The sequence below is a fragment of the Nomascus leucogenys genome, chromosome X (assembly GCF_006542625.1).
Source record: "Nomascus leucogenys isolate Asia chromosome X, Asia_NLE_v1, whole genome shotgun sequence".
Classification (NCBI taxonomy): Eukaryota; Metazoa; Chordata; class Mammalia; order Primates; family Hylobatidae; genus Nomascus; species Nomascus leucogenys.
Window position 1 is genome coordinate 84,739,144 of NC_044406.1, and position 27,598 is coordinate 84,766,741.

At 39.3% G+C, this 27,598-nt stretch overlaps 1 protein-coding gene across 1 annotated transcript in view; it reads left to right on the top strand.

Annotated features, from left to right (window-relative positions):
* The window catches only part of DIAPH2 (diaphanous related formin 2), a 938,691-nt gene that overhangs the window by 561,577 nt on the left and 349,516 nt on the right, over positions 1 to 27,598 (top strand). The window contains exon 23 of the mRNA XM_003274986.3: positions 9,833 to 9,957. Within this exon, the coding sequence (XP_003275034.2) occupies positions 9,833 to 9,957 (125 nt within the window). The remainder of the gene's footprint in view (positions 1 to 9,832; positions 9,958 to 27,598) is intronic.

A 27,598-nucleotide genomic window follows, 5' to 3' on the forward strand; every position in this document is an offset into this window, starting at 1 on the left:
CCTTCCTCCTTGTTTTCTTTTTGTTAGAAGTCTCTCTTTATTTTTTCAAACATGCAGTCAGACTGAGGTTTTCAGGCTGAGAACTTGTACAAATGTATGAACTCAGACATTGAAGTGTACTTAGCGAAGTTTTAAGAGTTAAATCATAGAATGCAGCTTTCATGTTTTCTTATTGGATTTCCTCTGGTATCAGCATCAGTTCAGACCACATTATGAATCCAGTTGAGAAAAACTGCACTTTATTCCCAAGGGCACATGTTAGAAGAGTAAATGATGGTACTTATGAGCACATATTTGGAATGCACATTTTTAAGTTTTATGGAATAAGAATTCTAGTTGTGTTTTCTGTGAAGGTGACTTTTTAACAGTTTTTTTTCCCCCCTAAGAATGAGTCATTTTCTCACATTTTTCTTCATTATAGGGATTTTTTATTTGAGTGCCATTTACCATTTATTTTCTTTAAAGGCCAAAGAAGCTCACAGTGATGAGCTTTTGCTGTTGTTACTGTGTAAACACAGTTGCTTCATTTCCAGGTACAGCGTTCATATAAAATGAAACTACCTTATAAATGCACTTGAGAAAGAATACAACAGTGTCTATTGTTCAGGATGCTTGTAATGTTCCTCTTCTTTTTTACATATGCTTTCCGGATGAGTCACTTTAATGGTATGCCGCTCCACTGATAGTAATTCTTCAACTAAATATATTCAGTTAAGGAAAATTACAGGGTACTTATATAATCATGTTTGGGCCTATTCACATATAGACTTGCAAGAGTAAATTCTTACTTGGTCTTTCTTAGAGCAAAGATGTAAGAAGTGCTCCGTTAATTTGTCAATGGTTACAATTAATAGAAACATTTAATTCAGAAAAAAATCCACAAATTCCTGGAAATGCTTTTATATTTACATAGAATTACACATTCTGAATATGGTCTAGACAGTGTCACTGGAATACTGTGATTTTTTTTTCTTGCATGCATATCTGTTCTCTTATATGCTGTGTAATTGAAGAGTCTTTCCGTTCAAACTCTTACTTAAAATATTTATCTTATACTTTACCTTAGGATTATGTATTAAAGAAAGTCTGTCATTTAAAATGTTTTGAATGAGGATCAGGCCACTGTCATATATTTGCTTGAAGCCAGGGAAAAAGTATATGTATATTTTTCAACTGAAGCAAGTAGATAAATAAGATTTGTGAGGAAAGTTTCTCCTACATATAACTCAAGAGAGTACACTAAGCTTAAAAGGTTATTTATGGAGTACAAGGAAGAAAGCTATAATAAAGAACCCGATAGCTATAATTTAATTTTTTAGTGTTATAATTCAGATTCAGTAATTCAGTAGCAGATTTAAAAAATGAAATGAGAGAAAAAAAAATTAAAGTGCTACCGGACTGACTAATCAGTCATTGAAAATGCCCATAGTGGGAATTTACTCAGATAGAAAATGTTTGCACTGTCATTAAAGACCCCCTAATTTATATTAGTGAACTAATATAATGACAGGCACAAAAATATACCCTGAGGCTGAGGCTGTGCAAAGACAAGCATTTCTAACCCACTCTGGTACTTAAATATTCTTGGCACTACAGGTACCATCATCACCCTGCAACCTCTAGTAAAAATATCTCTCTCTCTCACGCACACGCACACGCACACGCACATGCACCCCCTACCTGAGAAATATTAGAAGTAGTGTAGGCAAAGACCTAGTTAAATATTTAAATAATCATAACATTAATTGATTCCCAACTCTTAAGATTGAGGCAAATGTGTTCAAGGCAATTAATGAGGCAGGTAAACACATGTTAATTCTTTTCTAATACTTTTTTTTTTTTGTCTGTTACCTTTTAGACAAGTCTAGAAAGCCAAAGTAATGAACTTTTAAATGCCAAGGAAATACAGACTATTGCGTGGGTTTTAATTTCCAGAAATATTATTTAAATTTGGAACTTGCTAATAAATCTGATAAATTGGCTGTTAGTGTAATTGTCACTAGTTCCCAAACCTAAAATTCCATGTACCCTGTAAAATCTAAACACAGAAAACACAATCTAAATTTAGTTCTCTTTATTAAAAAAAAAGACCAGCCAGGCGCCGTGGCTCGCGCCTGTAATCCCAGCACTTTGGGAGGCCGAGGAGGGTGGATCACAAGGTCAGGAGATCAAGACCATCCTGGCTAACACAGTGAAACCCCGTCTCTACTAAAAATACAAAAAGTTAGCCGGGCATGGTGGCGGGCGCCTATAGTCCCAGCTACTCAGGAGGCTGAGGCAGGAGAATGGCGTGAACCTGGGAGGCGGAGCTTGCAGCGAGCTGAGATCGCACCACTGCATTCCAGCCTGGGCGACGGAGCGAGACTCCTTCTCAAAAAAAAAAAAAAAAAAAAAAAAAAAAAAAAAAAAAAAAAAAAAAAAAAAAAAAAGACCAGTATTACGTTAAATTAGGCCATAGTAGGGGTAGCAGGTTGGAAATGTCTGCATTTTTTTTCCCATAGATGACATCTAAATTGTTTAATTCGTGGTAGCATGTATACAGTGGGAATGTGTATGTTGGAAGGTAGGGTGTAGGGAAGAGGATAGTGAAATATAAAATGAATATTTATGTACTAGGTATAATAATAAGTACTTTATATTTATCAAATCATTTAACCTAAATGACTACCCTTTAAGGAAGATATTATCATCATCATTTTGCAAATCAGGAAATGAAGGCCTAGAGAAGCTAAGTCATTGGCTTAAGATAACCTAACTACTAATATGTATGGCTGAGATTAGAACCTAGGTCTGCCTGATTCCTAACACCATTCCTACCCCATCCAATTCTGCCACAGCTGCATATATAAGTAACATGACCTTGTGCCAATGAATGATAAAGAGTACAGATTTTATTTCACGATGCTGGCCTTCCAGGCTCCAGAAATACTGCTTTACATTTACAATTTCCTGAGATGACATCACTTATACCCCTCCTTAAGAGTAGTGCATACCTTATGGAATTTTTGTATTCGTTGAGTTAATACATAAAACTACTTAGAATAATGTCTAGCACATAGTAAGTACTCAGTAAATGTTGGTTATTACTTAAGAACTTAAGTAATGACTAATTCTTTTTTTTTTTTTTTTTCCCCGAGATGGAGTCTCGCTCTGTCGCCATGCTGGAGTGCAGTGGTGCAATCTCAGCTCACTGCAACCTCCGCCTCCTGGGTTCAAACGATTCTCCTGCCTCAGCCTCCCGAGTAGCTGGGACTACAGGCGCCCACCACCACGCCCGGCTAATTTTTTTGTATTTTTAGTAGAGATGGGGTTTCCCATGTTGGCCAGGATGGTCTCGATCTCCTGACCTTGTGATCCGCCCGCCTCAGCCTCCCAAAGTGCTGGGATTACAGGCATGAGCCACCACGCCCAGCCAGTAGTGGCTAATTCTTACACCACAGAAGGACTAGTTGAAGGAACTGGGTATGTATAGGCTGGGTAGATTAACGAGATTCAACTGATACATTTCTTGTAAAATAGGTAGTACACTTGATCAGTGCTGCTATGAGGCGAAATTAGGAGTAATAGATAAGAGTTTAAGTAGGGTGATTTTTTTTTTTTTTTTTTTTTTTTTTTTTTTTTGAGACAGAGTCTCCCTCTTTTGCCAGGCTGGCGCGATCTAGGCTCACTGCAACCTCCGCCTCCTGGATTCCAGTGATTCTCCTGCCTCAGCCTCCTGAGTAGCTGGGATTACAGGCGCCTGCCACCATGCCTGGCTAATTTTTGTATTTTTAGTAGAGACGGGGTTTCACCAAGTTGGCCAGGATGGTCTCGATCTCTTGACCTCATGATCTGCCCGTCTTGGCCTCCCAAAGTGCTGGGATTACAGGCGTGAGCCACCGCACCCGGCTAAGTAGGCTGATTTTTCTTATGAGTAAATAAAAAAATTCTAGTGATATCAACTGTCAACAATTGAATAAGGCACTTAGGATGTAGGGAGTACTCTGTTTTAGATCTAATATATTCAACACCCTAGATTTACTGGGCACTCCTTCTTTGCCATCTCCCACCTCCAAACCCAGGCTACTCATTTCCCAGCCATAGTGGGAAGTTAACACTGCTAGAAACAATTTCACCAATGAAGGAACAGGAGATGCTAAGGAGTAAGCAGGTAAATGAATTGCTCACTGTCTTCTCTAAGCAACTTTTTTTTTTTTTTTTTTTTTTGAGACGGAGTCTCGCTCTGTTGCCCAGGCTGGAGTGCAGTGGCGCAATCTCGACTCACTGCAAGCTCCGCCTCCCGGGTTCACGCCATTCTCCTGCCTCAGCCTCTCCGAGTAGCTGGGACTACAGGTGCCCGCCACCACGCCTGGCTAATTTTTTGTATTTTTAGTAGAGACGAGGTTTCACCGTGGTCTCGATCTCCTGACCTCGTGATCCGCCCGCCTCGGCCTCCCAAAGTGCTGGGATTACAAGCGTGAGCCACCGCGCCTGGCGCAACTCTTTTTTTTTTTCTTGAGACAGGGTTTCACTCTGTCACCCAGGCTGGAGTGCAGCGGCACGATCTCGGCTCACTACAACCTCTGTCTCCCAAGTTCAAGTGATTTTCCTGTCTCAGTCTCCCGAGTATCTGGGATTACAGGCGGGCACCACCATGCCCAGCTAATTTTTTTTGTATTTTTAGTAGAGACGGGGTTTCACCATGTTGGCCATGCTGGTCTCAAACTCCTGACCTCAAATGATCCACCCATCTCAGCCTCCCAAAGTGCTGGGATTACAGGCGTGAGCCACGGCACCTGGCCTCTAACCAACTTTTCTAGGTTACATTTGTTTTATCTGGAGACCAGGACTGACTAGATAATTTTTTGGGTCCGGGTGTACAGGTTTCAGCCACCGCACCTGGCCAAAAATTTATTAAGAATTTCAAAATGACAACAAAGTATTAAACAAAATGCAGGGCCCTTTGCAGCATGGGGTCTTGTACAACAGCACAGGTTGCATATCCATGAAGTCAGCCCTGATGGATACAACCTGAGACACTGAACAACCAGCTTTTTTTTTTTTTTTTTTTTTTTTTTTTGTAAAGCTATGACGAGTTCTGGAACTTACCCTCTTGTATTTGCTGTCTTTCCCTCATGCCTGCTTCTCTGGGATGATATCCCGCTCACCCCAACAAGGCCTAAACAAGTAAGCTCTAACTTAGGCTATGTTTTGCAGGGACTTACACTGTGATACTCTGTAACCTGAGTTTTTCAAATTTAAGAGGCTGGTCCAAATCTCCTTTAATGTCACTTTTACCTCAAAGATAACATAATTCCCCCAATGGAAAAATAAACACTTTACATAATGGCATTGTTTAATGTAGCCATAAATTTCTGTATAAGCTAGAATTATCAGATTATTACATCTCCAATATTTTATTCTCTTTTGTTCAGGCATAATGTAAATAATTCATTAGAGGGGAAGAATGGAGGAGCCTAATAAAGAAAGGTGCCCTTTACTTTTTTTTTTTACTTTATCCCCTTTCCTCACATTCCCATTTGTCTAAGCATCTCCCGGACCACCTCTATATATTGTTAGGCAGATTTCAACTCCCTGCTCTCTTTCTCTACTTATATAATAATTGGTATGGTAACTTCAAATCATTATGATTATATTTAACCTCTCCCTGTACTTTCAGTTGTGGAAGTAGACATAAATTTAAATGTGAACCAAAACTTCTTGAAATGTACATATTCATCAATAAATATTTATTGAGTGATAAATACTGAGCACAGTGATAAGTACTGAGGGAAAAGCAAAAAATCAAATACAGATCTTACCATTAGGCAGCTTGGAGTTTTATAAAGGAGGCTGTTGTTTATGTATATGAGACAAAAGACAATTATTATTCAAAGCAGAAGGTGATAGGTCGAAGATCACTTAAACAAAAAGTACATATGAAATGGTAGAGAATTTGGAGTAGAGCTCTGGAGAGATTTATAGAGGACTAAAGATTATACATGTGAAATTGGGGAGGACAGATGTTCAGAAAAATATTGATTTATTCAGAATGCAACTTTAGGGTAAAAGTAATTTCCCTGGGTTAAAAAATATTCTCACTTATTACTCGACGTATGTAGACTGCTGTGTGCATAGCAATTTCATTAGGCTAGTTTTGTATTGAATGATTGGACGATGAAGTCATTATCATCGTCATCCCCTTTTTACTAGTGCCATTACTATTGTGACCTAAACCTGGCCTTTTAGCCCATTTTTTGTTTTTTTTTGAGACGGAGTCTCGCTGTCGCCCAGGCTGGAGTGCAGTGGCGCAATCTCGGCTCACTGCAGGCTCCGCCCCGCGGGGTTCACGCCATCCTCCTGCCTCAGCCTCCCGAGTAGCTGGGACTACAGGTGCCCGCCACCTCACCTGGCTAATTTTTTTTGTATTTTTAGTAGAGACAGGGTTTCACCATGTTAGCCAGGATGGTCTCGATCTCCTGACTTCGTGATCCGCCCACCTCGGCCTCCCAAAGTGCTGGGATTACAGGCGTGAGCCACCGCGCCCGGCCTACGCGTAAGTTTATTTCTAACGTAAGGGAGGAAAAGTAACTTTTCCTTTTCCCCATTTTAGGTTCTATTGGCCACGGTCTCTATACCAAAAGGCAGATTAGCAAAAGAAAATAATGCAAATTTTTTACGTAACTTGAGAGGGAAGCATTCATAAGGAAATGAAGATCCAAAGAAACAGTTAAACCTAAGTGTTTTCTATAGTATGTTTGATGAAAAATGGAGAGGTGTGGAAAAATATGATAGGGAGAAGAAAAGGTATGAGCTAAGTATAATAAACTGGGAGAAATTTACCAAGACCTATTTGTTCAGATTTCTAAGTCCCTTTGTTTTCAGAGATAAGGATGTTGGTTTCCTCAGGGTGCATATAGCAAAGTTAGCTCTCAGGCCGGACCCGGTGGCTCACGCCTGTAATCCCAACACTTTGGGAGGCCGAGGCGGGTAGATCACGAGGTCAGGAGATCGAGACCATCCTGACCAACATGGTGAACCCCCGTCACTACTAAAAATACAAAAATTAGTTGGGCGTGGTGGAACATTCCTGTAGTCCCAGCTACTTGGGATGCTGGGGCAGGAGAATCGCTTGAACCGGGGAGTTGGAGGTTGCAGTGAGCCGAGATATGATGCCACTACACTCCAGCCTGGCGACAGAGTGAGACTCCGTCTCAAAAAAAAAAAAAAAAAAAAAAGCCATATGAGTTTTGTTTCTTTGTTTTTGTTTTTTTCTGTAAGAGAAAGGATCGATCTGTGTTGCCCAGGCTGGATAAGAGTGGCATGATCATGACTCATTGCGGCCTCGACCTCCCAGGCTCAAGCGATCCTCCTAACTCAGCCTCTTGAGTAGCTGAGACTAGGCACATAACCACCGCACCCAGCTTGCTTGCTTGCTTGCTTATTTATTTATTTATTTATTTGAGGCAGGGTCTCATTCTGTCACCTAGGCGGGAATACAGTGATGCCATCATAACTCATTGCAGCCTCAACTTTCTGTGCTCAAACAATCCTCCCACCTCATTTTCTTTTTTTTAAATTTTTTATAGAGACGAGGTCTAGCTATGTTGCTTAGGCTGGTCTCGAACTCCTGGGCCCACGTGATCCTCCTGCCTCAGCCTCCTAAAGAGCTGGGATTACAGGTGTGAGCCACCACGCCCAGCAGAGCTTATTTTTGTATGTTTTGTAGAGATGGGGTTTTGCCATATTGTCCAGGCTGGCCTTGAGCTCCTGAGTCCAAGCAATCCATCCACTTTGGCCTCCACGAGTGATCAGATTACAGGCGTGAGCCCCCACGCGGGGCCTACATGAGGGTCTTAAGACCTGTGCCCAGGAAAGATCAGATAGTCCTTCCTGCAGGTGTCATTTCTAAAAGTTCTTCAGCTTAAAATACTCAATATGCCAAGGCACCATATTTTTGGGTAACATGCCCTGAACTTCACCATGTCCGTGTAACCTAAATAACATAAGTGACTGGTCAATGTTTTAGTTTCACTTTTTTTTTTTTTTTGAGACGGAATTTCATTCTTGTTGCCCAGGCTGGAGTGCAGTGGTGGGATCTTGGCTCACTGCAACCTCCACCTCCTGGGTTTGAGCGATTCTCCTGTCTCAGCCTCCCGAGTAGCTGGGATTACAGGCACCCACCACCAGGCCTGGCTAATTTTTGTATTTTTTTTTTTTTTGGTAGAGACAGGGTTTCACTATGTTGGCCAGGCTGGCCTCAAACTCATGACCCCAGGTAATCCGCCTGCCTCGGCCTCCCAAAGTGCTGGGATTACAGGTGTGAGCCACCACGCTCGGCCTTTCTTCACTTTTTCAATCAACCAAGTGGGGAAGGAGAAACCTTTTGAATAATTGGAATACAGCAGAGAAACCTAAGGGAAAAAATTCAATTTTAAAATCAGAGAGAATTATTTCTTCCATAGCAAACTCATCCTTTAAATAAAGCAAGCAATGGTTGGTGAACCATTAGCAAATTTTTGGCAAAACTCTCTTCTGCAATAAAGAATAATTTCCAAGCTTGTCAGATCTAAACAAATGGAACTAAATTGGACAGAGCTATTTAAACTGACAGACTAATACAAAAAAAATAGTCTTTAGTGTTAGTGTTTGATTTTTAGTCTCTTGAACTTCCATGTATATTTAAGGTGATTTCTCCTCATTGAGTTATAAAGATGTGCCCGTCAACATGATGAATTTGTATCTGAACAGTTTGGCTGAAATTTGCCAATGGGTTGATTTTGGCAGTCTCTTGAATTTTTCATTGTAATGCTGATATGTCTCTGCATAAGACTAACTTTGCTTAAAAATAAGAAAGAATGGTAGTATTTTTCTATTTGTGTTTCATGGTCCTTTAATGAAAATAACAGTATTTCAGAGGCCTGGATTTAAAAACCAATGTGACAGGCTGTCCATCAAATTATAACACTTACCTCATCTTTGCAACTAGAATCTTGCCAAATGCTGTTGATATTGATAGAAGTGTTTTCATACATAATTGGCAGTTATGCAGCAATAGAGTATCTATAAAATAGTTGAAAGGTAAAAAAAAAAAATTACCTGGTAAAAAGAAGGTGTCCTGACAGATCTGAAAAATGTGCATGTATTTAGGAGCAGTTTGAATACAATACATAAAATTATTAGTTGTCAATGAGAGAAAAAGGAAGGTGCAGAGAATGTTAGGGGTAATTGCAGCAACTAATGATAGTGTTTGAGGGCAGGCTGAATCTTTGTGGGTATGTACGTTCATTTGTGTTTGCTGGGGTTTGCTCTAAATCATGTTTCTGTATCAACAGTTATTTTTCACATCTCTTTGAAAAAAGTACTAGAGATGGGAACTTTTACCATAGATATTGGTTTATGGGTTTATAAAAATCAAGATATTTCAACAAAAGAAAAATATTTGATCCTTTTACATAATTTAACCTTAAATCATTTATAGAGCTATGAACATGCATTAATAACATCTCTTTGAACCTTAGTTTTTCTTTAATCTTCAAATTAGATTTTAAAGGATGAAATATTAGGAATTCCATCAATTTAAATTGAAATGGATTCATTTGAACTAATGGCTGAGTAAAATGGTGACATTCCCATATTAAACATGATGATTTGGTATACTGCATTACACATTTTCATTTATTTCATGGAGAGTAGAATTTTTATGAGCAGTAATTCAGAAAAATGTGAGTTGACTTCATGGAACTATTTCCCACATTTAAAAAAAAAAGACTTTAACTGATAATGTCTCCTTTTAGATGTTTTGTGGAACACCTGGTAAAATATTCTAAATCCTTTGCACACTGTTCTTTAGTTTCAGCTCAAATTCTCAAGAGCAACCTTGCATCAATGGAACAACAAATTGATCGTCTGGAACGTGACATCAAGAAATTCCCCCAAGCAGAAAATCAACATGATAAGTTTGTGGAAAAGATGACCATATCCTTTATTTATTTAAGCATTTTGTCTAGTTTTTAGTCTCTATATCTGTCTGTTTACTAACTGTGTGGTTAGTTCTAGATTTACTAGTCTTTTCACACCAACTGGATGAATTTGTGTATATGCTGTTTTTCTATTAGTAGCATAAATTTTGTTTCATGATGTTTTCAACCAGTAGGCAAGGGAACAATTAGATTTTTTTTAAAGGCTGTTTCTCAAAGAAGAATTCCATTTGAAAGCCCACAGGATATGCAAGGTAAGTCTTAAGAGGCTTGATGAAAACTAAACAAAACAAAACAATATTCTTATATAACCAAATGTTTAAAGTAAATGATCAACAGAAGGTTTTTTTTTTTTGTCTGAGATTTTGTGTGTGTGTGCATACATTTTCTGAGGGCATGTACGCATTTTCAAGGACAATAAGAGGATAACTAATATCACTACACTGAAAGGACTGTGAAGGATAAATGGATACATGGTTGGATGGATAGACGAATTGATCAGTAGATTATATATTTAAATAAATTGTAGTAGATATCTGTATAACATTAAGCATTTCTTGCTAAAGAAACATTTTTTGAAACTTCTAGTTTATAGCACTATATTCATATAAATCATAAAAATATATAAAAGGAAAACTTGAGAAATAGCATTTAGCTTGAATTGTTTAATGTTAAATCTGGTGTCTAAAGATAAACTACATTAGAGCTGATTTTTTTGTAATTTTCTATTTTAGTTTTCAAAAGTTAAAGCCATATCCTCCTCCTCTGGGTTTAAATAAATATCTTGAACTGCAGATTGATTCACCATTTTATATCTCTAGAGGGAATAAATGCTGTAAATTCTTTATCTGATAATAAGTAAATTCCTTCAACAACTATTTGGCAGTCACCTTGTTTCAAGGTTAAATCTATTGCCTTTTTCTTCTCTGATATGCTTTATGTTTTGCCCAACTTGGAAGTTACAGTGCTGAACTCGAATTACTTAAGAATGGCAATTTAGATTTATGTTTAAAAAAATTTTAACTCTCAGTGTTTTGGTTCATTAATGAATACTGTGTTTTGTATGGTCCTTTAGTGATTCTGAGTACCTTCATGAATACAAATATTGGCAAAATAAGTCTGTGATTGATTGGAGGCAGGGAATCCACAAAAATAACCTTGGGTTGCATTACTGGCCACGTTGGGATACTTAATGTGAAGGTCTCACTTTATTGCTGATTACATTTTTTTTTTTTTTTCAAATATGTTATATTGTCCTGTGCCTGGAAACACCACCTCCTTTTTCACCTTTGGATTTTGATTCTTGCCTCATATATTTGAATTTAATTCCTTATCCCCTTTTTCTTTTGAACATTTTCTTCTACTGTTGGCTTATAGCCACACAACAGCTTGCAACATTGAGTCTTTGTTGCTCATTTAGAAAAAGAAAAGTAATTTCAGACCCTCATGAACTTGGCCTGGGCTCCTTATTTTATTTCTCTCTTTATGCAGGTAATTAAGCACTTTAAAATGAAAATCCAGAGCCTTCTGTATCTGTATGTTACAGATGAATGGTTATTCTTCATTTAAGTGGCACTAAAGTGTGACTATTTGTCCACAAGGGGATTGAAAACTGTATTAAAACGTAAGGGGCTGTTACTTTGCATATCATATTTTTTAAAGAAACAAAATAAAATACACAGCAATTTATTTCAGAGAAAAAATTAGAATATTGAGTTGGGTTGGTTAAAAACTATGAATTAATGGATTATAAGGATAAAACTGTGGCTCAAGTTATTCTTCCTTTGAAAGACTTCTTGGTCACCCACTGAGAGTTTCTATCTTCTAGAAAGAGACGAACAAAATGCATAATCATTATATGTATGTATATGAGTTTTGCTGCCTACCTAATATATATATTTTTTACCGTTCTGGCAATGCTAAAAGAGAAAGATATTTTATTGTGAGATACTTGATCCTGTTTTAAAAATAGAACCATGAGCCGGGCGGGGTGGCTCCCGCCTGTAATCCCAGCACTTTGGGAGGCTGAGGCAGGCGGATCACCTGAGGTCAGGAGTTCGAGACCAGCCTCAACATGGAGAAACCCTGTCTCTACTAAAAATACAAAATTAGCCGGGCATAGTGGTGCATGCCTGTAATCTCAGCTACTCGGGAGGCTGAGGCAGGAGAATTGCTTGAACCTGGGAGGCGGAGGTTGTGGTGAGCCGAGATCATGCCATTGCACTCCAGCCTGGGCAACAAGAGCGAAACTCCATCTCAAAAAAAACAAAAAACAAACAAACAGCAACAAAAAACAGAACCATGATTCCATTTCTAGTATAGGATCCTTTGTACTAGATGATCTTTACAATGTTTCCCTCCAGCGCCAATAAATTGTTTTGCTTCAAGTCACTGGCCCTTTAAATTGAATAATTAGGGCCACAAGTATGGGAGTAGTTTCCATGGAAAGTAACTTTAGCTACTTAAACAGTAATCTCTCTATGACGACTGAGTTCACAAGCTGAAAAGCACTCGTATGCCTCTGGACTTCAGAACAGCAACAGTGCCGTAGTTAGCAGCAATGGCATGATGGCTTCAGGGCAACTGAATATGCAGGTTGAATCTTCAAGTCAGGCTATGTCCTAGAGCACCCTATATTTACCCTTACTCTTTCCCAATTTTGATTGGACACTTAAAGTATGCTAGACATTGCCAGGCATGAAAATTGAACAGTACACAAGATGATAGAAAACTTGACCTCAGGCTGCTGACAGTCTGACATTTGTATGTTCTCTGTCTTGCTGTTCCCGTGGCACAGATTATGTATGGTTTGTTAATTACTATATGCCCACCACAATGCCTATCACCTAGCACAATGTAGGCACTCAGTAAATGTGTGTTGAATCACACAGTTTTATAGCTAGAGACAATGAAGATCATCTAGTCCAAGCCCCTGCCTTGACTTAGCACTTCAAAACGATATTGTCAAACAGTTAGGCTGTGCTTATATTTATAAAAATTTTCTTCATATGTCTCTCACAAATGTGAGTATCATTGAATTACCTTTATAGAGCATGCTGTAATGTGTAATCAGTTTTAAGAGAGAGGATCCACAGCTTTTAAAGTAAACGTCAGAAAAGAATAGACAAAAAACACAAACAAAAAATCCTCTCCTTTGAATGGAGTTTCCAAGGCTATTTCTAGCCTGCTGGGGCCAATGGCTTTAGAAGGAAACTCATCACCTGTTTCTTCCTTTCTCTACCCAAAATTGGTTGCTTGTTCTGACTCAGAAAAAATTAGATGGTATAGGAGAGAAAAATCAATCGTTCTTGACCCATTCGAAGGTTCATGGCTGACACCCTGTAATACCATATTAACAAGAGCAAAGCATACAAATTTATTTAATGTGAGTTTTATGTGACACAGGAAACTCCATAAATGAAGACTGAAAGAAACAGGGAAAAACCATGTATTTTGTGGGCAGTTGTGCAGAAGTGTGACTGGTGGATAAAAGGATATGATCTAATGGTAATAAGCTGGGGGCAACCCATGAAGGCTGGTTCAGATTATTTTCTGTATCTCTGTATGACAGTCTTCCCCCAGGTATGGGGAAAAGACACCTGTCATGTGAAGGTCTTTTTTTTTTTTTTTTTGGAGACGGAGTCTCACTCTGTAACTCAGGCTGGAGTGCAGTGGCACGATCCCAGCTCACTGTAACCTCCACCTCCTGGGTTCAAGCGATTATCCTGCCTCAGCCTCCAGAGTAGCTGAGAATAAAGGCACACGCCACCACGCCCAGCTAATTTTGTATTTTTAGTAGAGAACGGGTTTCACCATGTTAGCCAGGCTGGTCTCTAACTCCTGACCTCAGGTGACCAGCCCACCTCAGCCTCCCAAAGTGCTGGGATTACAGGCATGAGCCACAGCGCCCGGCCTATGTGAAAGTCTTTAGTGAGGAAGGGCAGAGCTCAGAAAGTGATCTTCCTAGGTTTTATGGCTTGTTTCAAGGGAGAGGAATTCTAGTTTCTTTGACTTGCTTCAGGAGACAAAGGAAGGTACGAAGAAGGAGGGAGGGATAAGTTCAGAGACACCTTCTTGCTTCTGTGGTCCTCCTGGTGTCCTTCAGCTCCAAGTATTCAGCATGCCAAGGTAGCATACTTCCAGATATTGTGTTCTGAACCCCAACACTTTACTTTTTTAAAAAAGTCAAAGCATCATTTTTACTTAACAATCCTTGCTTTTTCTGTCAGAAAAGAAACCCATTCTTAGACTTTTAAATATGTGTTGTGGTCCATTCTTAACATCTTAAACTATCTAAAAAAGCACATCAACCACGTTGTTGACCTTACTGCTTATATCCAGTTGACAAATTCCTTACCAGATTTACTTGCAGAGATTTTGTCAATGGCAGGGCTTTCTGATGCCCAAAATCAGCTTAGCTTTTTGATTGACTGCTGGCTAAATCATTTCCCCAACCGGAGGACAGAGAGTGACTGAGCAGCAGGGGCACCATTAACACATTGACAAGAAGAGCTGACAGAATGTTAATGACATTAACACCCTGTCAACTAACTACCAACACTTGGGATTTCCTCATAGTATGAGGGAAGTCATTTGAAGTGGTTACAAATCAAGTTACTGAGGAGGCGCATTATCCTTTCCAGATAATTCAAAACAGATTTGGGGTCTTCACTGCACTGCCATTATGTTAATTGTATTCCACCTTTATTTATTAAAAGAATAATTTTTAAGTAGATGAAAAAACTCACAGAACCACCAGTGACATTGATCACCTTTGAGAACATGCCAGTAACAGGTTTCAGGGAGATGATAATCCACACTTTGTAAAGCAAATGTCATATAAAATTGACAAAATAAAAATGAAAGTAAAAACAACGCTCAAGAGCAAAGCTGTTTTGTTTTGTTTTTAATGAACTTAGTAATTCAGGTCATTTTCTGGTGCCTAAAGAAAAATTGAGAACTTCAGATTAGGCTGGAGGGGGGAAGTTTATCACTTCTGACTCTCTCCTTACCCTCGCTGTCTGCTCCTCAAATGCAGAAAATTAGGAAGTTCAATGCAAACATTTATGAGACTGTTCAGGGAGAGGAGCATACAGGATTTAAATGGGGGCATGGTCAGTAATACAGATAATGCATACATTGAGAAGCAAATTGTGGCCGGGCGCGGTGGCTCACGCCTATAATCCCAGCACTGCGGGAGGCCGAGGCGGGCGAATCACGAGGTCAGGAGTTCGAGACCATCCTGGCCAACATAGTGAAACCCCGTCTCTACTAAAAATACAAAAATTAGCTGGGCGTGGTGGTGGGCACCTGTAGTCCCCGCTACTCGGGAGGCTGAGGCAGGAGAATAGCTTGAACCCGGGAGGCGGAGCTTGCAGTGAGCTGAGATGGTGCCACTGCACTCTAGCCTGGGCAACAGAGCGAGACTCCGTCTCAAAAAAAAAGAGAAGCAAATTGTTTTAGAAAACCACAAGGGGGGCCAGGTGCAGTAGCTCTCACTTGTAATCTCAGCACTTTGGGAGGCCAAGGTGGGTGGATCACCTGAGGTCAGGAGTTCAAGACCAGCCTGGCCAACATGGTAAAACCCTGTCTCTACTAAAAATACAAAATTAGCTGGGCATGGTGGCACAAGCCTATAATCCCAGCTACTCAGGAGGCTGAGGCAGGAGAATCACTTGAACCTGGAAGGCGGAGGTTGCAATGAGCCGAGATTGCATCATTGCACTCCAGCCTGGGCGGCAAAAAGAGCAGGACTCCATAAAATAAAATAAAATAAAATAAAAAAACAACAGAGGAAAAGAGCGCTTTTTAAAAAAGTAAGATTCTTAGCATTCTTTGAAATATACTCTCTTGACAATGGTACTGGTCAATGTAATTTTTAGTTCAATTGAATTTAAATAGAAAGTATAATCATTTATGATAATAATAAAGTAGTAGGCCGGGCACAGTGGCTCACGCCTGTAATTCCAGCACTTTGGGAGGCCGAGGCAGGTGGATGACTAGGTCAGGAGTTTGAGACCAGCCTGGCCAACATGGGGAAACCCCATCTCTACTAAAACTACAAAAAGAAATTATCCAGGCGTGGTGGCGCGCGCCTGTAATCCCAGCTACTCAGGAGGCTGAGGCAGAAGAATCACTTGAACCCGGGCAGCAGAGGTTGCAGTGAGCCGAGATTGTGCCACTGCACTCCAGCCTGGGCAACAGAGTGAGACTCTGTCTCAAAATAAATAAATAAATAATAATAATAAAATAGTAATAATAGTAATAAACTGTTATGAGAGAAAATCAAAGCCAGAAAGAAGTTAAAGTGATAAAGGCAAATTTTATTCAGGAACTACTGCAATAGGAGAGAGACCTTACTATACAATGAGGCTGCATTCTGATACAACAAAGGCAAGTGGGGATTTATAGCCAAGAAGCAGTGTAGGAGTCAGGCAATGGAACATTACTAGAAGGAGATGTCAAAGATAAGGGGATTCCCCCTAAACCAACTTGATAGGATTCTTGCTGAAGGCAGGCAAGGCTAATAAGATATGAAGAGTGGAGGGTGAGGAATTTGACCGTATATGAAGGGAGGAGGATTTTTGCTAAACGGACCCAGCAGGATTCTTGCTACAACTGGACTGTCAGGGCCAAGGACTGAGCCTAAGAATGAGGCCTAGTCAAAAAGAGGACTCAAGGCTGGGCGTGGTGGCTCACGCCTATAATCCCAGCACTTTGGAAGGCCAAGGTGGGTAGATCACCTGAGGTCAGAAGTTCGAGACCAGCCTAGCCAACATGTTGAAACCCCATCTCTACTAAAAATATGAAAATTAGCTGGGTGTGGTGGCAGGCGCCTGTAATCCCAGCTACTCAAGAGGTTGAGCTAGGAGAATCACATGAACCCAGGAGGTGAAGGTTGCAGTGAGCTGAGATCACACCATTGCACTCCAGCCTGGGCAACAAGAGCAAAACTCTGTCTCCAAAAAAAAAAAAAAAAAAAAACTCAGAGGAACCTGACTAAAATTTGGTTCAAGAGAGTCTTTGTCACTGTTTAGTGAATGTCATATGCCAGCCATTATGCTAGGAATATCTATATCTATATATCTGTCTATATATTTTCCTAAGTGACCGCCAAAGAAATACTATGAAGTAGGTACTATTACTATTTTATTTTATTTTATTTTATTTTATTTTATTTTATTTTATTTTATTTTATTTTTGAGACAGAGTCTCGCTCTGTTGGCCAGGCTGGAGTGCAGTGGCACAGTCCCGGGTTCAAGCGATTCTCCTGCCTGAGCTGCCCAAGTAGCTGGAACTACAGGTGCTGGCCACCACACCTGACTAATTTTTGTATTTGTATTTTTAGTAGAGATGGAGTTTCACCGTATTGGCCAGGCTGGTCTCGAACTCCTGACCTTGTGATCCACCCGCCTCGGCCTCCCAAAGTGCTGGGATTACAGGCATGAGTCACTGCACCCAGCCTTAACTTTATTTTAAATGTGATAAAATTGAGGCTATAGAGGGTCAACCATGTGCAGGAGATCACATAGGTAATATGTGTGGTTCATGAGGGTCAGAATTCCAATTTTGGTCTTTCCGACATTAAACCTTGTGCTTCTAACCATGGCATTGTGCTGCCTCCGAGGTTAGACCTGTTTGAAAATCTGAGATAAGTTCTACATTTGTTCCCTGTGAAACTGTTTTTTTGCTTCCTTTTCAATCTCTCTCAAATGGGAAAAATAATGTTCTTTTTGAAAGGATTGTAAACTGATTTAAAAATTAGCTGCTCACTTGTACCATCTCCTCCAGAAAGCCTTCCCTAATCATAGCAATCAAAATTAATTTTCCTGTTCCCTGTATTTTTATAACATTTTAATACTTTGATTATTGTACTTGCTGGTTTGCCTGTACTCTTCATATACATGTACATATCTATTTTGCATACTGGTTTATGTACTCTTTTCAGATACAGATTCTGATTCATATTTTGAGTACTTTACTACAAGCCTATAACAATGCTTTATAGAAAGTCAAGTGCTTAATGTTTATTTAAATAGGTTAGAGTTTATTATATAATAATTAATATAATTAACTTAACATTATGGCCAGTAAACAGAACATTAGCTTGTTTTTCTGGCGTAGCCTCAGTTTAACAGAAGAAAGGAGTCTAACATGTTTCAAATGTTATTCTTTTATCATGTCTTGATTTAAAATGCAGCTATTGAAAATTATGTCTTAACAAATTTTAAGATAGAAATCACATTCTAAGACCCTGTCTGAATGGAGCATATTTTTAAGGGTCTGTTAGCACAAAAATTTGCTCTTTGAAGAGTTTTGCTTGTTTGAAATTCAGCCTGAAATTACGTAGACTATGAGCTACATTTTTCAAACTTTGTTCAGGGAATTGATAGACATTTGGTGCATGATGCTAATGGTGAGAAGAGAATATATTGCTCAGTTAAAGGATGCATAAACCCTTTCAGGCCACAAGAGACTCATCCAGGAAATCATCTTTTTCAGAACATAAAACAGAACTTAATTTGTCTGAAAGAGTTAATGTACCCTCAACCTGACAAATTCTAATCGCTCTCACCAGAAGCTAAGTTTTAAGAGATGTAAAAACCTTTCTATGGGATTTATTCATTTTGAGTAGAAATAATACAAAAAAGAAGCTTGAAAGAATAAATTACCCAATATGAATGTGGTTTTATGTGTGTGTATGCACATAAGGAACATGTAGCATATGCACATGTCTATTCATAGATATAAAGCCATTTTGGTATTTATAAGATTATAAATTGGATATCATACAAATGAATCTGTGAATTTGTTTTCTTTGCTTTGATTTAAAATTTGGTAAAACTTTTCAATTATGAAGGCCACACGTGGTATGTTAAGCATACATAGTTTACAGGTAATAATAGTGATGTTAGTATAATTCCTCAAGTAATATACTCTGGTGCAAAATCTCAATCATGTGTTGTTTTCATAATGCAGAAAAATATATCAGTATGTTTTTGTATAATAAAAGTGTGTTTACTTATTTCTAGTTAGGATGTGTTTGACATATAGCTTATGAAAAGTATGGCAAGTAAACTTGGCTTTTCATTCAATATTCCCTGTTCTTTTCTTCTGTTTATTGTTTGTTTGTTTGTGATGGAGATTCTTTCTGTCACCCAGGCTGGAGTGCAGTGGCACCATCTCGGCTCACTGCAACCTCCACCTCCGGGGTTCAAGTGATTCTTCTGCCTCAGCCTCCCAAGTAGCTGGGACTACAGGCGCATGCCACCATTCCTGGCTAATTTTTGTATTTTTAGTAGAGACGGGGTTTCACCATATTAGCCAGGCTGGCCTCGAACTCCTGACCTTTTGATCCACCCACCTCAGCCTCCCAAAGTGTTGGGATTACAGGCGTGAGCCACCACACCTGGCCTTTCTTCTGGTTTTAAATTGCTTTACAAGATGAAGACTGAAAAAAAACTACAAGAAAGTATATGAAATCATTGTTTAATAATCATGTAATCATGCTCCCTTTTATGTTGCAAATGTAAGATAGGATAATAATGTAGTACATTGTCTGAATTAATTAATGAAGTGAGGAATGGAAAAACATATGACATTACTGAAAACTAATTGAATTTTGATAATAGGATTATATATATACCTAGTAAGACATATATTTATAGAACTATAATCAATTTGAGAGGATCTTAGCTACTTATTTAAGGCTAAGGGATTCACTAATGGTAAGAATGGAAAAATCAATGAAAAATTTAAAAAGGCCGTATAGACAAGCTTTGCAAAGGTCATCAGTGAGGAGAATAGGACCTAGTCACAAACTGATGATGTCTGAGGAGACAAAGGACATGAGTAACTGAGTTGACAATGGTTCTGAGAGGTAACGGTAACAACCCTCTTTACCTTATCAAAAGCAAATATCTGATAAGTGGCTTTTCATATCTGCTAAGACATTATCAAATTTGTTCACAGCAACTCTGTTCAATTACTGATCTCTAGATGCCTTTATCATAGGCCTGACTCAGAACCTATATATAAAAGTACTTTCAAACTTTAATGTTCTTTCAGATGCCAAGTATTTTACTTAATCCATGTGAATGAAAAGATATTTGGACTGGGTATCCATTGAGTTAAGCTCTAGCCTTGGCATTTGTGATCTTAGGAAAGACTGTTTACCCAGTCGTAAAATTGAAAAAATAATACTTGGCTTGCCTACTTCATATAAATTGTTATTAAAATTAGGTATAATAGAGTGACTTTTAACATGCCTTGCAAAATGGAAAATGCTTTGTAAAATGGAATAACCATTTAAAATTGTCATTTATATATCATTCTCCCCTAAACCACACAAATAGGAAATAATTCTATCCCCCAAGGAAAATGTTCTTTGTTTTAAAAAAAAAAAAAAAGGTCTCTTTTTTCCAATTTCATTATATCTAACTTTAAAAACATTTTTAAGTTCTAGCTAACTTTGCTTTTTGTATGTAGACCAATAAAGGGCACATTTTTCAAAATGTAGTGAATGCTTGTAGAGTAAGCAGGATGCTAACACCTCATTATTCAAGGAATATCCAGATGTTCAGTGTTAAACTTTGATTCCTTACTTTTTTCACTTTGGTAGGAAAGAGGAAGATGGAGCAATAGAGTTTGAAAATTCTTGCATACTTTATGAATGATGACATTCTATATGCTATGACACCTATAAAATAAAGATTAAGGGGACAGGTGCGGTGGCTCATGCCTGTAATCCCAGCACTTTGGGAGGCCAAGGTGGGTGGATCACCTGAGGTCAGGTGTTTGAGACCAGCCTGGCCAACATGGTGAAACCTCGTCTCTACTAAAAATACAAAAATTAGCCAGGCGTGGTGGCACGTGCCTGTAGTCCCAGCTACTCAGGAGGCTGAGGCAGGAGAACCACCTGAACCCAGAAGGTGGAGGTTGCAGTGAGCTGAGATCGTGCCACTGCACTGTAGCCTGGGAGACAGAGCGAGATTCCGCCTCAAAAAAAATAATATTAAGAGCTGGGCACGGTGGCTCACGCCTGTAATCCCAGCACTTTGGGAGGCTGAGGTGGGCGGATCACGAGGTCAAGAGATCGAGACCATCCTGGCTAACACAGTGAAACCCCATATCTACTAAAAATACAAAAAAAATTAGCCGGGCGTGGTGGCAGGCGCCTGTAGTCCCAGCTACTCGGGAGGCTGAGGCAGGAGAATGGCATGAACCCGGGAGGCAGAGCTTGTAGTGAGCCGAGATCATGCCACTGCACTCCAGCCTGGGCGACAGAGCAAGACTCCGTCTCAAAAAATAATAATAATAATAATAAGATTAAGATATGTTTCCTGTTTTCAAGGAAGAATGTATTCAGAGAGGTAAAACTGACAGAAGATAGCAATAAACAATGTGATTTAATTGCTGAGTATAATGCAGGTTAAAAATGCAGTAGACATTTTCGATATTCTTTACCATCTTTCCAAAACCTTTTTGGCCAAAGAGAGAGCATTCTGGCTTTGGCCATGATTGGGAATGAACATTGCAACTTTATTATTTTGTTGGAAATGTATTCTCAATCTAACCAAGAGACCCAAATGAGAAGTTAAATATGGAACTGCATTCGGAAGCCAAATGGGAACAACTTGTATATTATCCTTTATTTTGAATTAACTGTCTCTCTTAACATGGATAATTAAGTAAGAACTGTGTGTACCAACAATTTCTCTAGATTCACAAATAAGTTTTTTTCCATGTTTTTATCTGTCCAGCATATATTAATTAAATAGTTACTGCAGTTCCTAACACTATGCTAGGTGCCATGGAACTGAAGCATTAAAATGAAGTACAAAGTATTCTCTTGGCTCTGAAGGAGCTTAACATTTAGTTAAGTCCCCCCATATGAGAAATCCATGGCTAAAAGGATGATGTTTAATAAAATTTAATTATATGGCACTGTTATAAATACATTAAGAGTTAACAATGCAGGGGACATGGGGACATTGTGGTGTCGTGCAGCTTCATGGAGAAGATGGCTTTCAACTCCTAATGAAACGTAAGCTCACTGTGTGCACAAGTTTACTATGTTGGTTTTGTGGTGATTGTCTTTTCGACTCCCAGTGCCTGGCACTTAGTAGGGCTCAAACATGTCTGGTGAATGAAATAATGCATGATTTGCCATTTACAGACATTTAGTTTTCAGGTCATAGTTACAAAATATTTTGCTATATCTTCTCATAGGTCATCCAAAATGTGATTCTGGTTGATTTTGAACTGCGTTTAATGTCCTTATTTAAACAAACAAAAACCCCTCACTAATTATGTCTGTATTAGCTTAACATTTAACAGTATTTTGCATTCCAGGAAATTGACTAAATTGGAAAATTCTAGGATTAGGTTAAAGAGGAATTCAGAATTTAAGATTTGAAATGAACAGTCCCATCCTAGCTAACACAGTGAAACCCCATCTCTACTAAAAATACAAAAAATTAACCGGGTGTGGTGGCGCGTGCCTGTGGTCCCAGCTACTCGGGAGGCTGAGGCAGGAGAATGGCGTGAACCCGGGAGACGGAGCTTGCAGTGAGCCTAGATGGCGTCACTGCACTCCAGCCTGGGTGACAGAGCGAGACTCCGTCTCAAAAACAAACAAACAAAAAGAAATGAACAGTCAACATAGGCATTATAGACCTTTGAACGTTTAAAAACAGGATTTTTTTTTTTTTTAACACGAGTTTTGCTCTTGTTGCCCAGGCTGGAGTGCAATGGCATGATCTCAGCTCACCGCAACCTCTGCCTCCTGGGTTCGAGCAATTCTCCTGCCTCAGCCTCCCGAGTAGCTGGGATTACAGGCATGCGCCACCACGCCCGTCTAATTTTGTATTTTTAGTAGAGACAGGGTTTCTCCATGTTTGTCAGGCTGGTCTTGAACTCCCGACCTCAGGTGATCTGCCCACTTCGGCCTCCCAAAGTGATGGGATTACAGGCATGAGCCGCCACGCCCAGCCAGGATTTTTATATTACTATATTTTGTCAGTGATCCCCATATTATTGGGTTAAATAGCTTAAATTCACAGAGTGTGTTAAAAATAATTAATTGTAATAGGCATTGAGATGCCATATGATGGCACATATGTGTTAGGTCATCTAACATGTCTGCCTAAACATTCAGATATCAGAACATAATTCACACAGGGTTTGCCTTCTGCTCTTTATTATAGCTCCCTTTCCCCACACATATATTTATTTAGGCATTCTTTAATGCCAGAATTTGCCTTGTGTACAAAGCATTAAGACTGTGAGGTATACAAAAATGAGTAAAATATGGACTTTTCATTTCAGAAACAAGTCAATTAGAAAACAGAATCAACACCATACCCAAGTGATTATAAGACGACATGGGTATGATAAATGCCATATACATGATGGGAATTTCATTCTATAAAAAAATAAAACCTAGGATATCAGTAGAGGTTTTCTGTCTGTGTTGAGTGTTCACATACATTGTCTTAGAAGTTTGGAGCAGTGGAAGGAAGATCACTTCTTTTTTTGTTTTGTTTTTGTTGTTGTTATTGTTTGTTTTTTGAGATGGAGTCTTGCTCTTTCGCCCAGGCCGGAGTGCAGTGGCGCTATCTCGGCTCACTGCAAGCTCCGCCTCCTGGGTTCACGCCCTTCTCCTGCCTCAGCCTCTGGAGTAGCTGGGACTACAGGCGCCCGCCACTGTGCCCAGCTAATTTTTTGTATTTTTAGTAGAGGCGGGGTTTCACTGTGTTAGCCAGGATGGTCTCAATCTCCTGACCTCGTGATCCACCCGCCTTGGCCTCCCAAAGTGCTGGGATTGCAGGCGTGAGCCACCACGCCCGGCCGGAAGATCACTTCTGACTGAAGATTTGGGGGAAAGTTTTATGGAGAGTTACAGTCCAGACACAAGCAGAGACTCAGGGTCAATAAAGATAATAAATGTAGGTGGGGCTTGATGGCTCACGTCTGTAATCCCAGCACTTTGGGTGGCCGAGGCAGGCAAATTACCTGAGGTCAGGAGTTCGGGACCAGCCTGGTGAACATGGTAAAAACCCGTCTCTACTAAAAATACAAAAATTACCCAGGCATGGTGGCACGTGACTGTAGTCCCAGCTACTCAAGAGGCTGAGGCAGGAGAATCACTTGAACCAAGGAGGCAGAGGTTGCAGTGAGCCAAGATCCTGCCACTGCAATCCAGCCTGTGTGACAGCATGGGACTCAGTCTCAAAAAAAAGATCAAATATGTTCTGAGAAAACATCAAGTAGACCTCTTTGGCTGGAAGTAGTGAGAGCTGTTACTAAGAAAGAGGGTAAAAATCAAATTCTAAATAATTAAGAATATTGGTCTAAGGAGTTTGAACAGTATTTGGTGGGTTGTAAATTGCTGAAAGGCAAGAAACTCTTGTTCCCTCTTCTCCCTGCTTCCAGCCACCACATGGTATTTGCCTGAGAGTGATACTTGCTACCTGCCAACTACTGATCCAAGTAAGTACTAAAGTCAGAATTGTTTCCAGTAGTAGAAAGGTATGTGTGTGCACCCAGACTGATGTGTCTGATGGGGCAAATGGGTATTTCTTTGTCTTCAATAATGCATTTAACTGTTCTATGGTTGAATTTGTAATACAGTTATAATAACTTGCATTTTTATAGTGTTGTGTTTTTTTTTTTTTTTTTTTTTTTTTTTTGAGACGGAGTCTCGCTCTGTCGCCCAGGCTGGAGTGCAGTGGCGCGATCTCGGCTCACTGCAAGCTCCGCCTCCCGGGTTCATGCCATTCTCCTGCCTCAGCCTCTCCGAGTAGCTGGGACTACAGGCGCCCGCCACTACGCCCAGCTAATTTTTTTGTATTTTTAGTAGAGACGGGGTTTCACCGTGGTCTCGATCTCCTGACCTCGTGATCCGCCTACCTTGGCCTCCCAAAGTGCTGGGATTACAAGCGTGAGCTACCGCGCCCGGCCTATATAGTGTTTTAAAGCTTGAAAAGCTCTTTTATCTTCTCATGTCTAACCGTAAATGTTCTGTAACAAAAATTATCATATTAAGTTTTGTTTTATTTTGTTTGAGACGGAATCTCGCTCTGTCGTCCAGGCTGGAGTGCAGTGGAGTGGTCTCGGCTCACTGCAACCTCTGCCTCCTCGGTTCAAGCAGTTCTCCCTGCCTCAGCCTCCCAGATAGCTGGGATTACAGGTGCCCATCACCACTCTGAGCTAATTTTTGTATTTTTAGTAGAGATGGGGTTTCACCTTGTAGGCCAGGCTGGTCTGGAACTCCTGACCTCAGGTGATCCGCCCGCCTTGGCCTCCCAAAATGCTGGGATTACAGGCCTGAGCCACCACACCCGGCCACATATTAAATCTTGCACCTACTTGATGTTGTTGAGGATTCATCCATTTCACAAATATTTATTGATCGATTACTCACTGTGTGCCAGGCACTGTGTCAGATAGTTGGAACACAGTGGTGAACAAAAAAGATACAATGCTTACTGTCGAGATTTTAGTTTGCTAAAAGAGATAGACATTCAACAACTACATAAGCAACCATGGCAGGTGATAAGGAAGAGATTTATAATGCCATGCCAGTCAACAACCTAGTTACAAGGACTGCCCTCCAGAGAGAATAATACTTGTGCTGAGATCTGAAAGATGAATAAGAATTAATTCAGGGAAAAGGTGAAGAGGAATCTTTACCTCAGCCTGTTTATCTACAGGTGTTTCAAATGTTTGACAGTTTGGTACCTTGACGATGATTGGTTAGTTTCTTGTTTGTGGTCTTACTGGATTTACAATCCTAGTGGAGTTTTAAAGTTAGAGTTAGAAATCTCTCAAATTGAGCCAAATCCTGAGGACATTTTATGTTTAAAAAACCCTGTTAACTTTTCTCCCCCAAAAGTTGCTTTTTTACTATTGGCTAGGGATTGAGTATGGATATTTTTGAAAAGCTATGTCAGATTCTGTGGAAAACCTAAAGCTCTGTGAACCTTGTGGGAGCTGGAATTTTTCAGCTAAGAGGTTCGAATAGATTTAGGTATTTATCCAAACCGAACTTTTAAACCACCAGAGATTTGCCCATTACTAGTTTACATAGAGCTTAACTACAGTGGTTTCCTCTTTCAACATTTACTTTTTTTATTTAAACAGCTTAATCGAGAGCTATAAAAACACTAGATCAGTCTTTTCAAATAAAAATGAAATGCGGCTGCCATGGATTAGTCTTTTAGAAGAAGCCCTTCTGCCTGTAGGCAGTTTAGGTGTTAAAATGATGGCTTTTTAAATACCAGAAGATCTAGTTTTTGGTTGCAAGGTCATATCTTTGAATTACTAGTTTATAAAAACCTGGCATATCTTCGAATTATAAGTTTATAAAAACCTGGCATTTCTTTTGATTTTAGTTACATGTGCACACGTGTGTGTGTGCACGTGTGTGTGCATGTGTGTGAAACACCAAGAGTCATGAGATTTACATTATTGGCTTGTTAATTGAGGGAAGAATTCCATAATTGTTTTAACTCAATCACACTGCACAGGGGACATTTTGCCTATTTGTTTTTCTGCACATATTTTATATGTCATTGATTATGTTTGCTTAAAATGCCAAGATGTGCTTAAGTTAGTAATACTAATATTTATCCAAAACTCTCGGCTTATGACTGATTCTTCATTTTTTTTCTTTTGTAAGTCATTGCTTTGCTTTAACTCTTAATGTTGTCAGGAGTAAGGTATTTTAATACTCATTTCCTTTAGAGGAAATAAAAATATCAACTTTCTTTTTTTATTTTTTATTTTATTTTTATTTTTAGAGATGAGGTCTCGCTATGTTGACTAGGCTGCTCTCAAACTTCTGGCCTCAAGCAATCCTCCCATCTTGGCCTCTCAAAGTGCTGGAATTACAGGTGTGAGCCGCCATGCCTGGCCTCAACTTTCAGTGAATTAACCTGGAACACAGGAAGTCAGAGAAATGAAATAATAATTCCAAGTTATGCAAATAAGTGCATTTATGTACAAAGGGATTGTATTAGGTAATCTTGAGCCTCAATTTCAGCTCTAAAAAGTTCTTATATTGCCAAAGCTAGGTAGTACATTCATCCTTGTTCTGCTCAAACATCAAATGCTTAAATGTTGAATTAATTTCTTCTCTGATTCATCACACCAGTATTGATATTGTAATATTGTGACATCATTCCTACTGGTCACAAATTCATCTATTCATTCAACAAATATTTATCAAAAAAAATTTATCAGATACCTACAATGTGCAAAACGTTTTTTTCAGTGGAGATTCAGTGATGAGAAACTAAAAAAAAAAAAAAAAAAAAAAAAAAAAAGAACTTTGAGCATATATTCACATATATTCTAGTGTTGTAGAGCATCAAAATAAATATGTAGTATAGTATCCGACAATGATAAGTGATAAGGAAAATAAAGGTGAGTAAAAGAATTCGTTAAAGTATGATAGTGACACTTGTTTTTAAAGTTGGCCAGGGCAGGACCCCTCCAAGGGAGTAACATTTAGGCAGCTATTTGAATCAAGTGAGGAGATGATTTGCGTGAGTAACTGAGGGAAGAGCTTTCCATGAAGGAGGAACAATTAGTGCAGAGGCTCTAAGGAATGAGCATGAGTACAAGCACGCTTA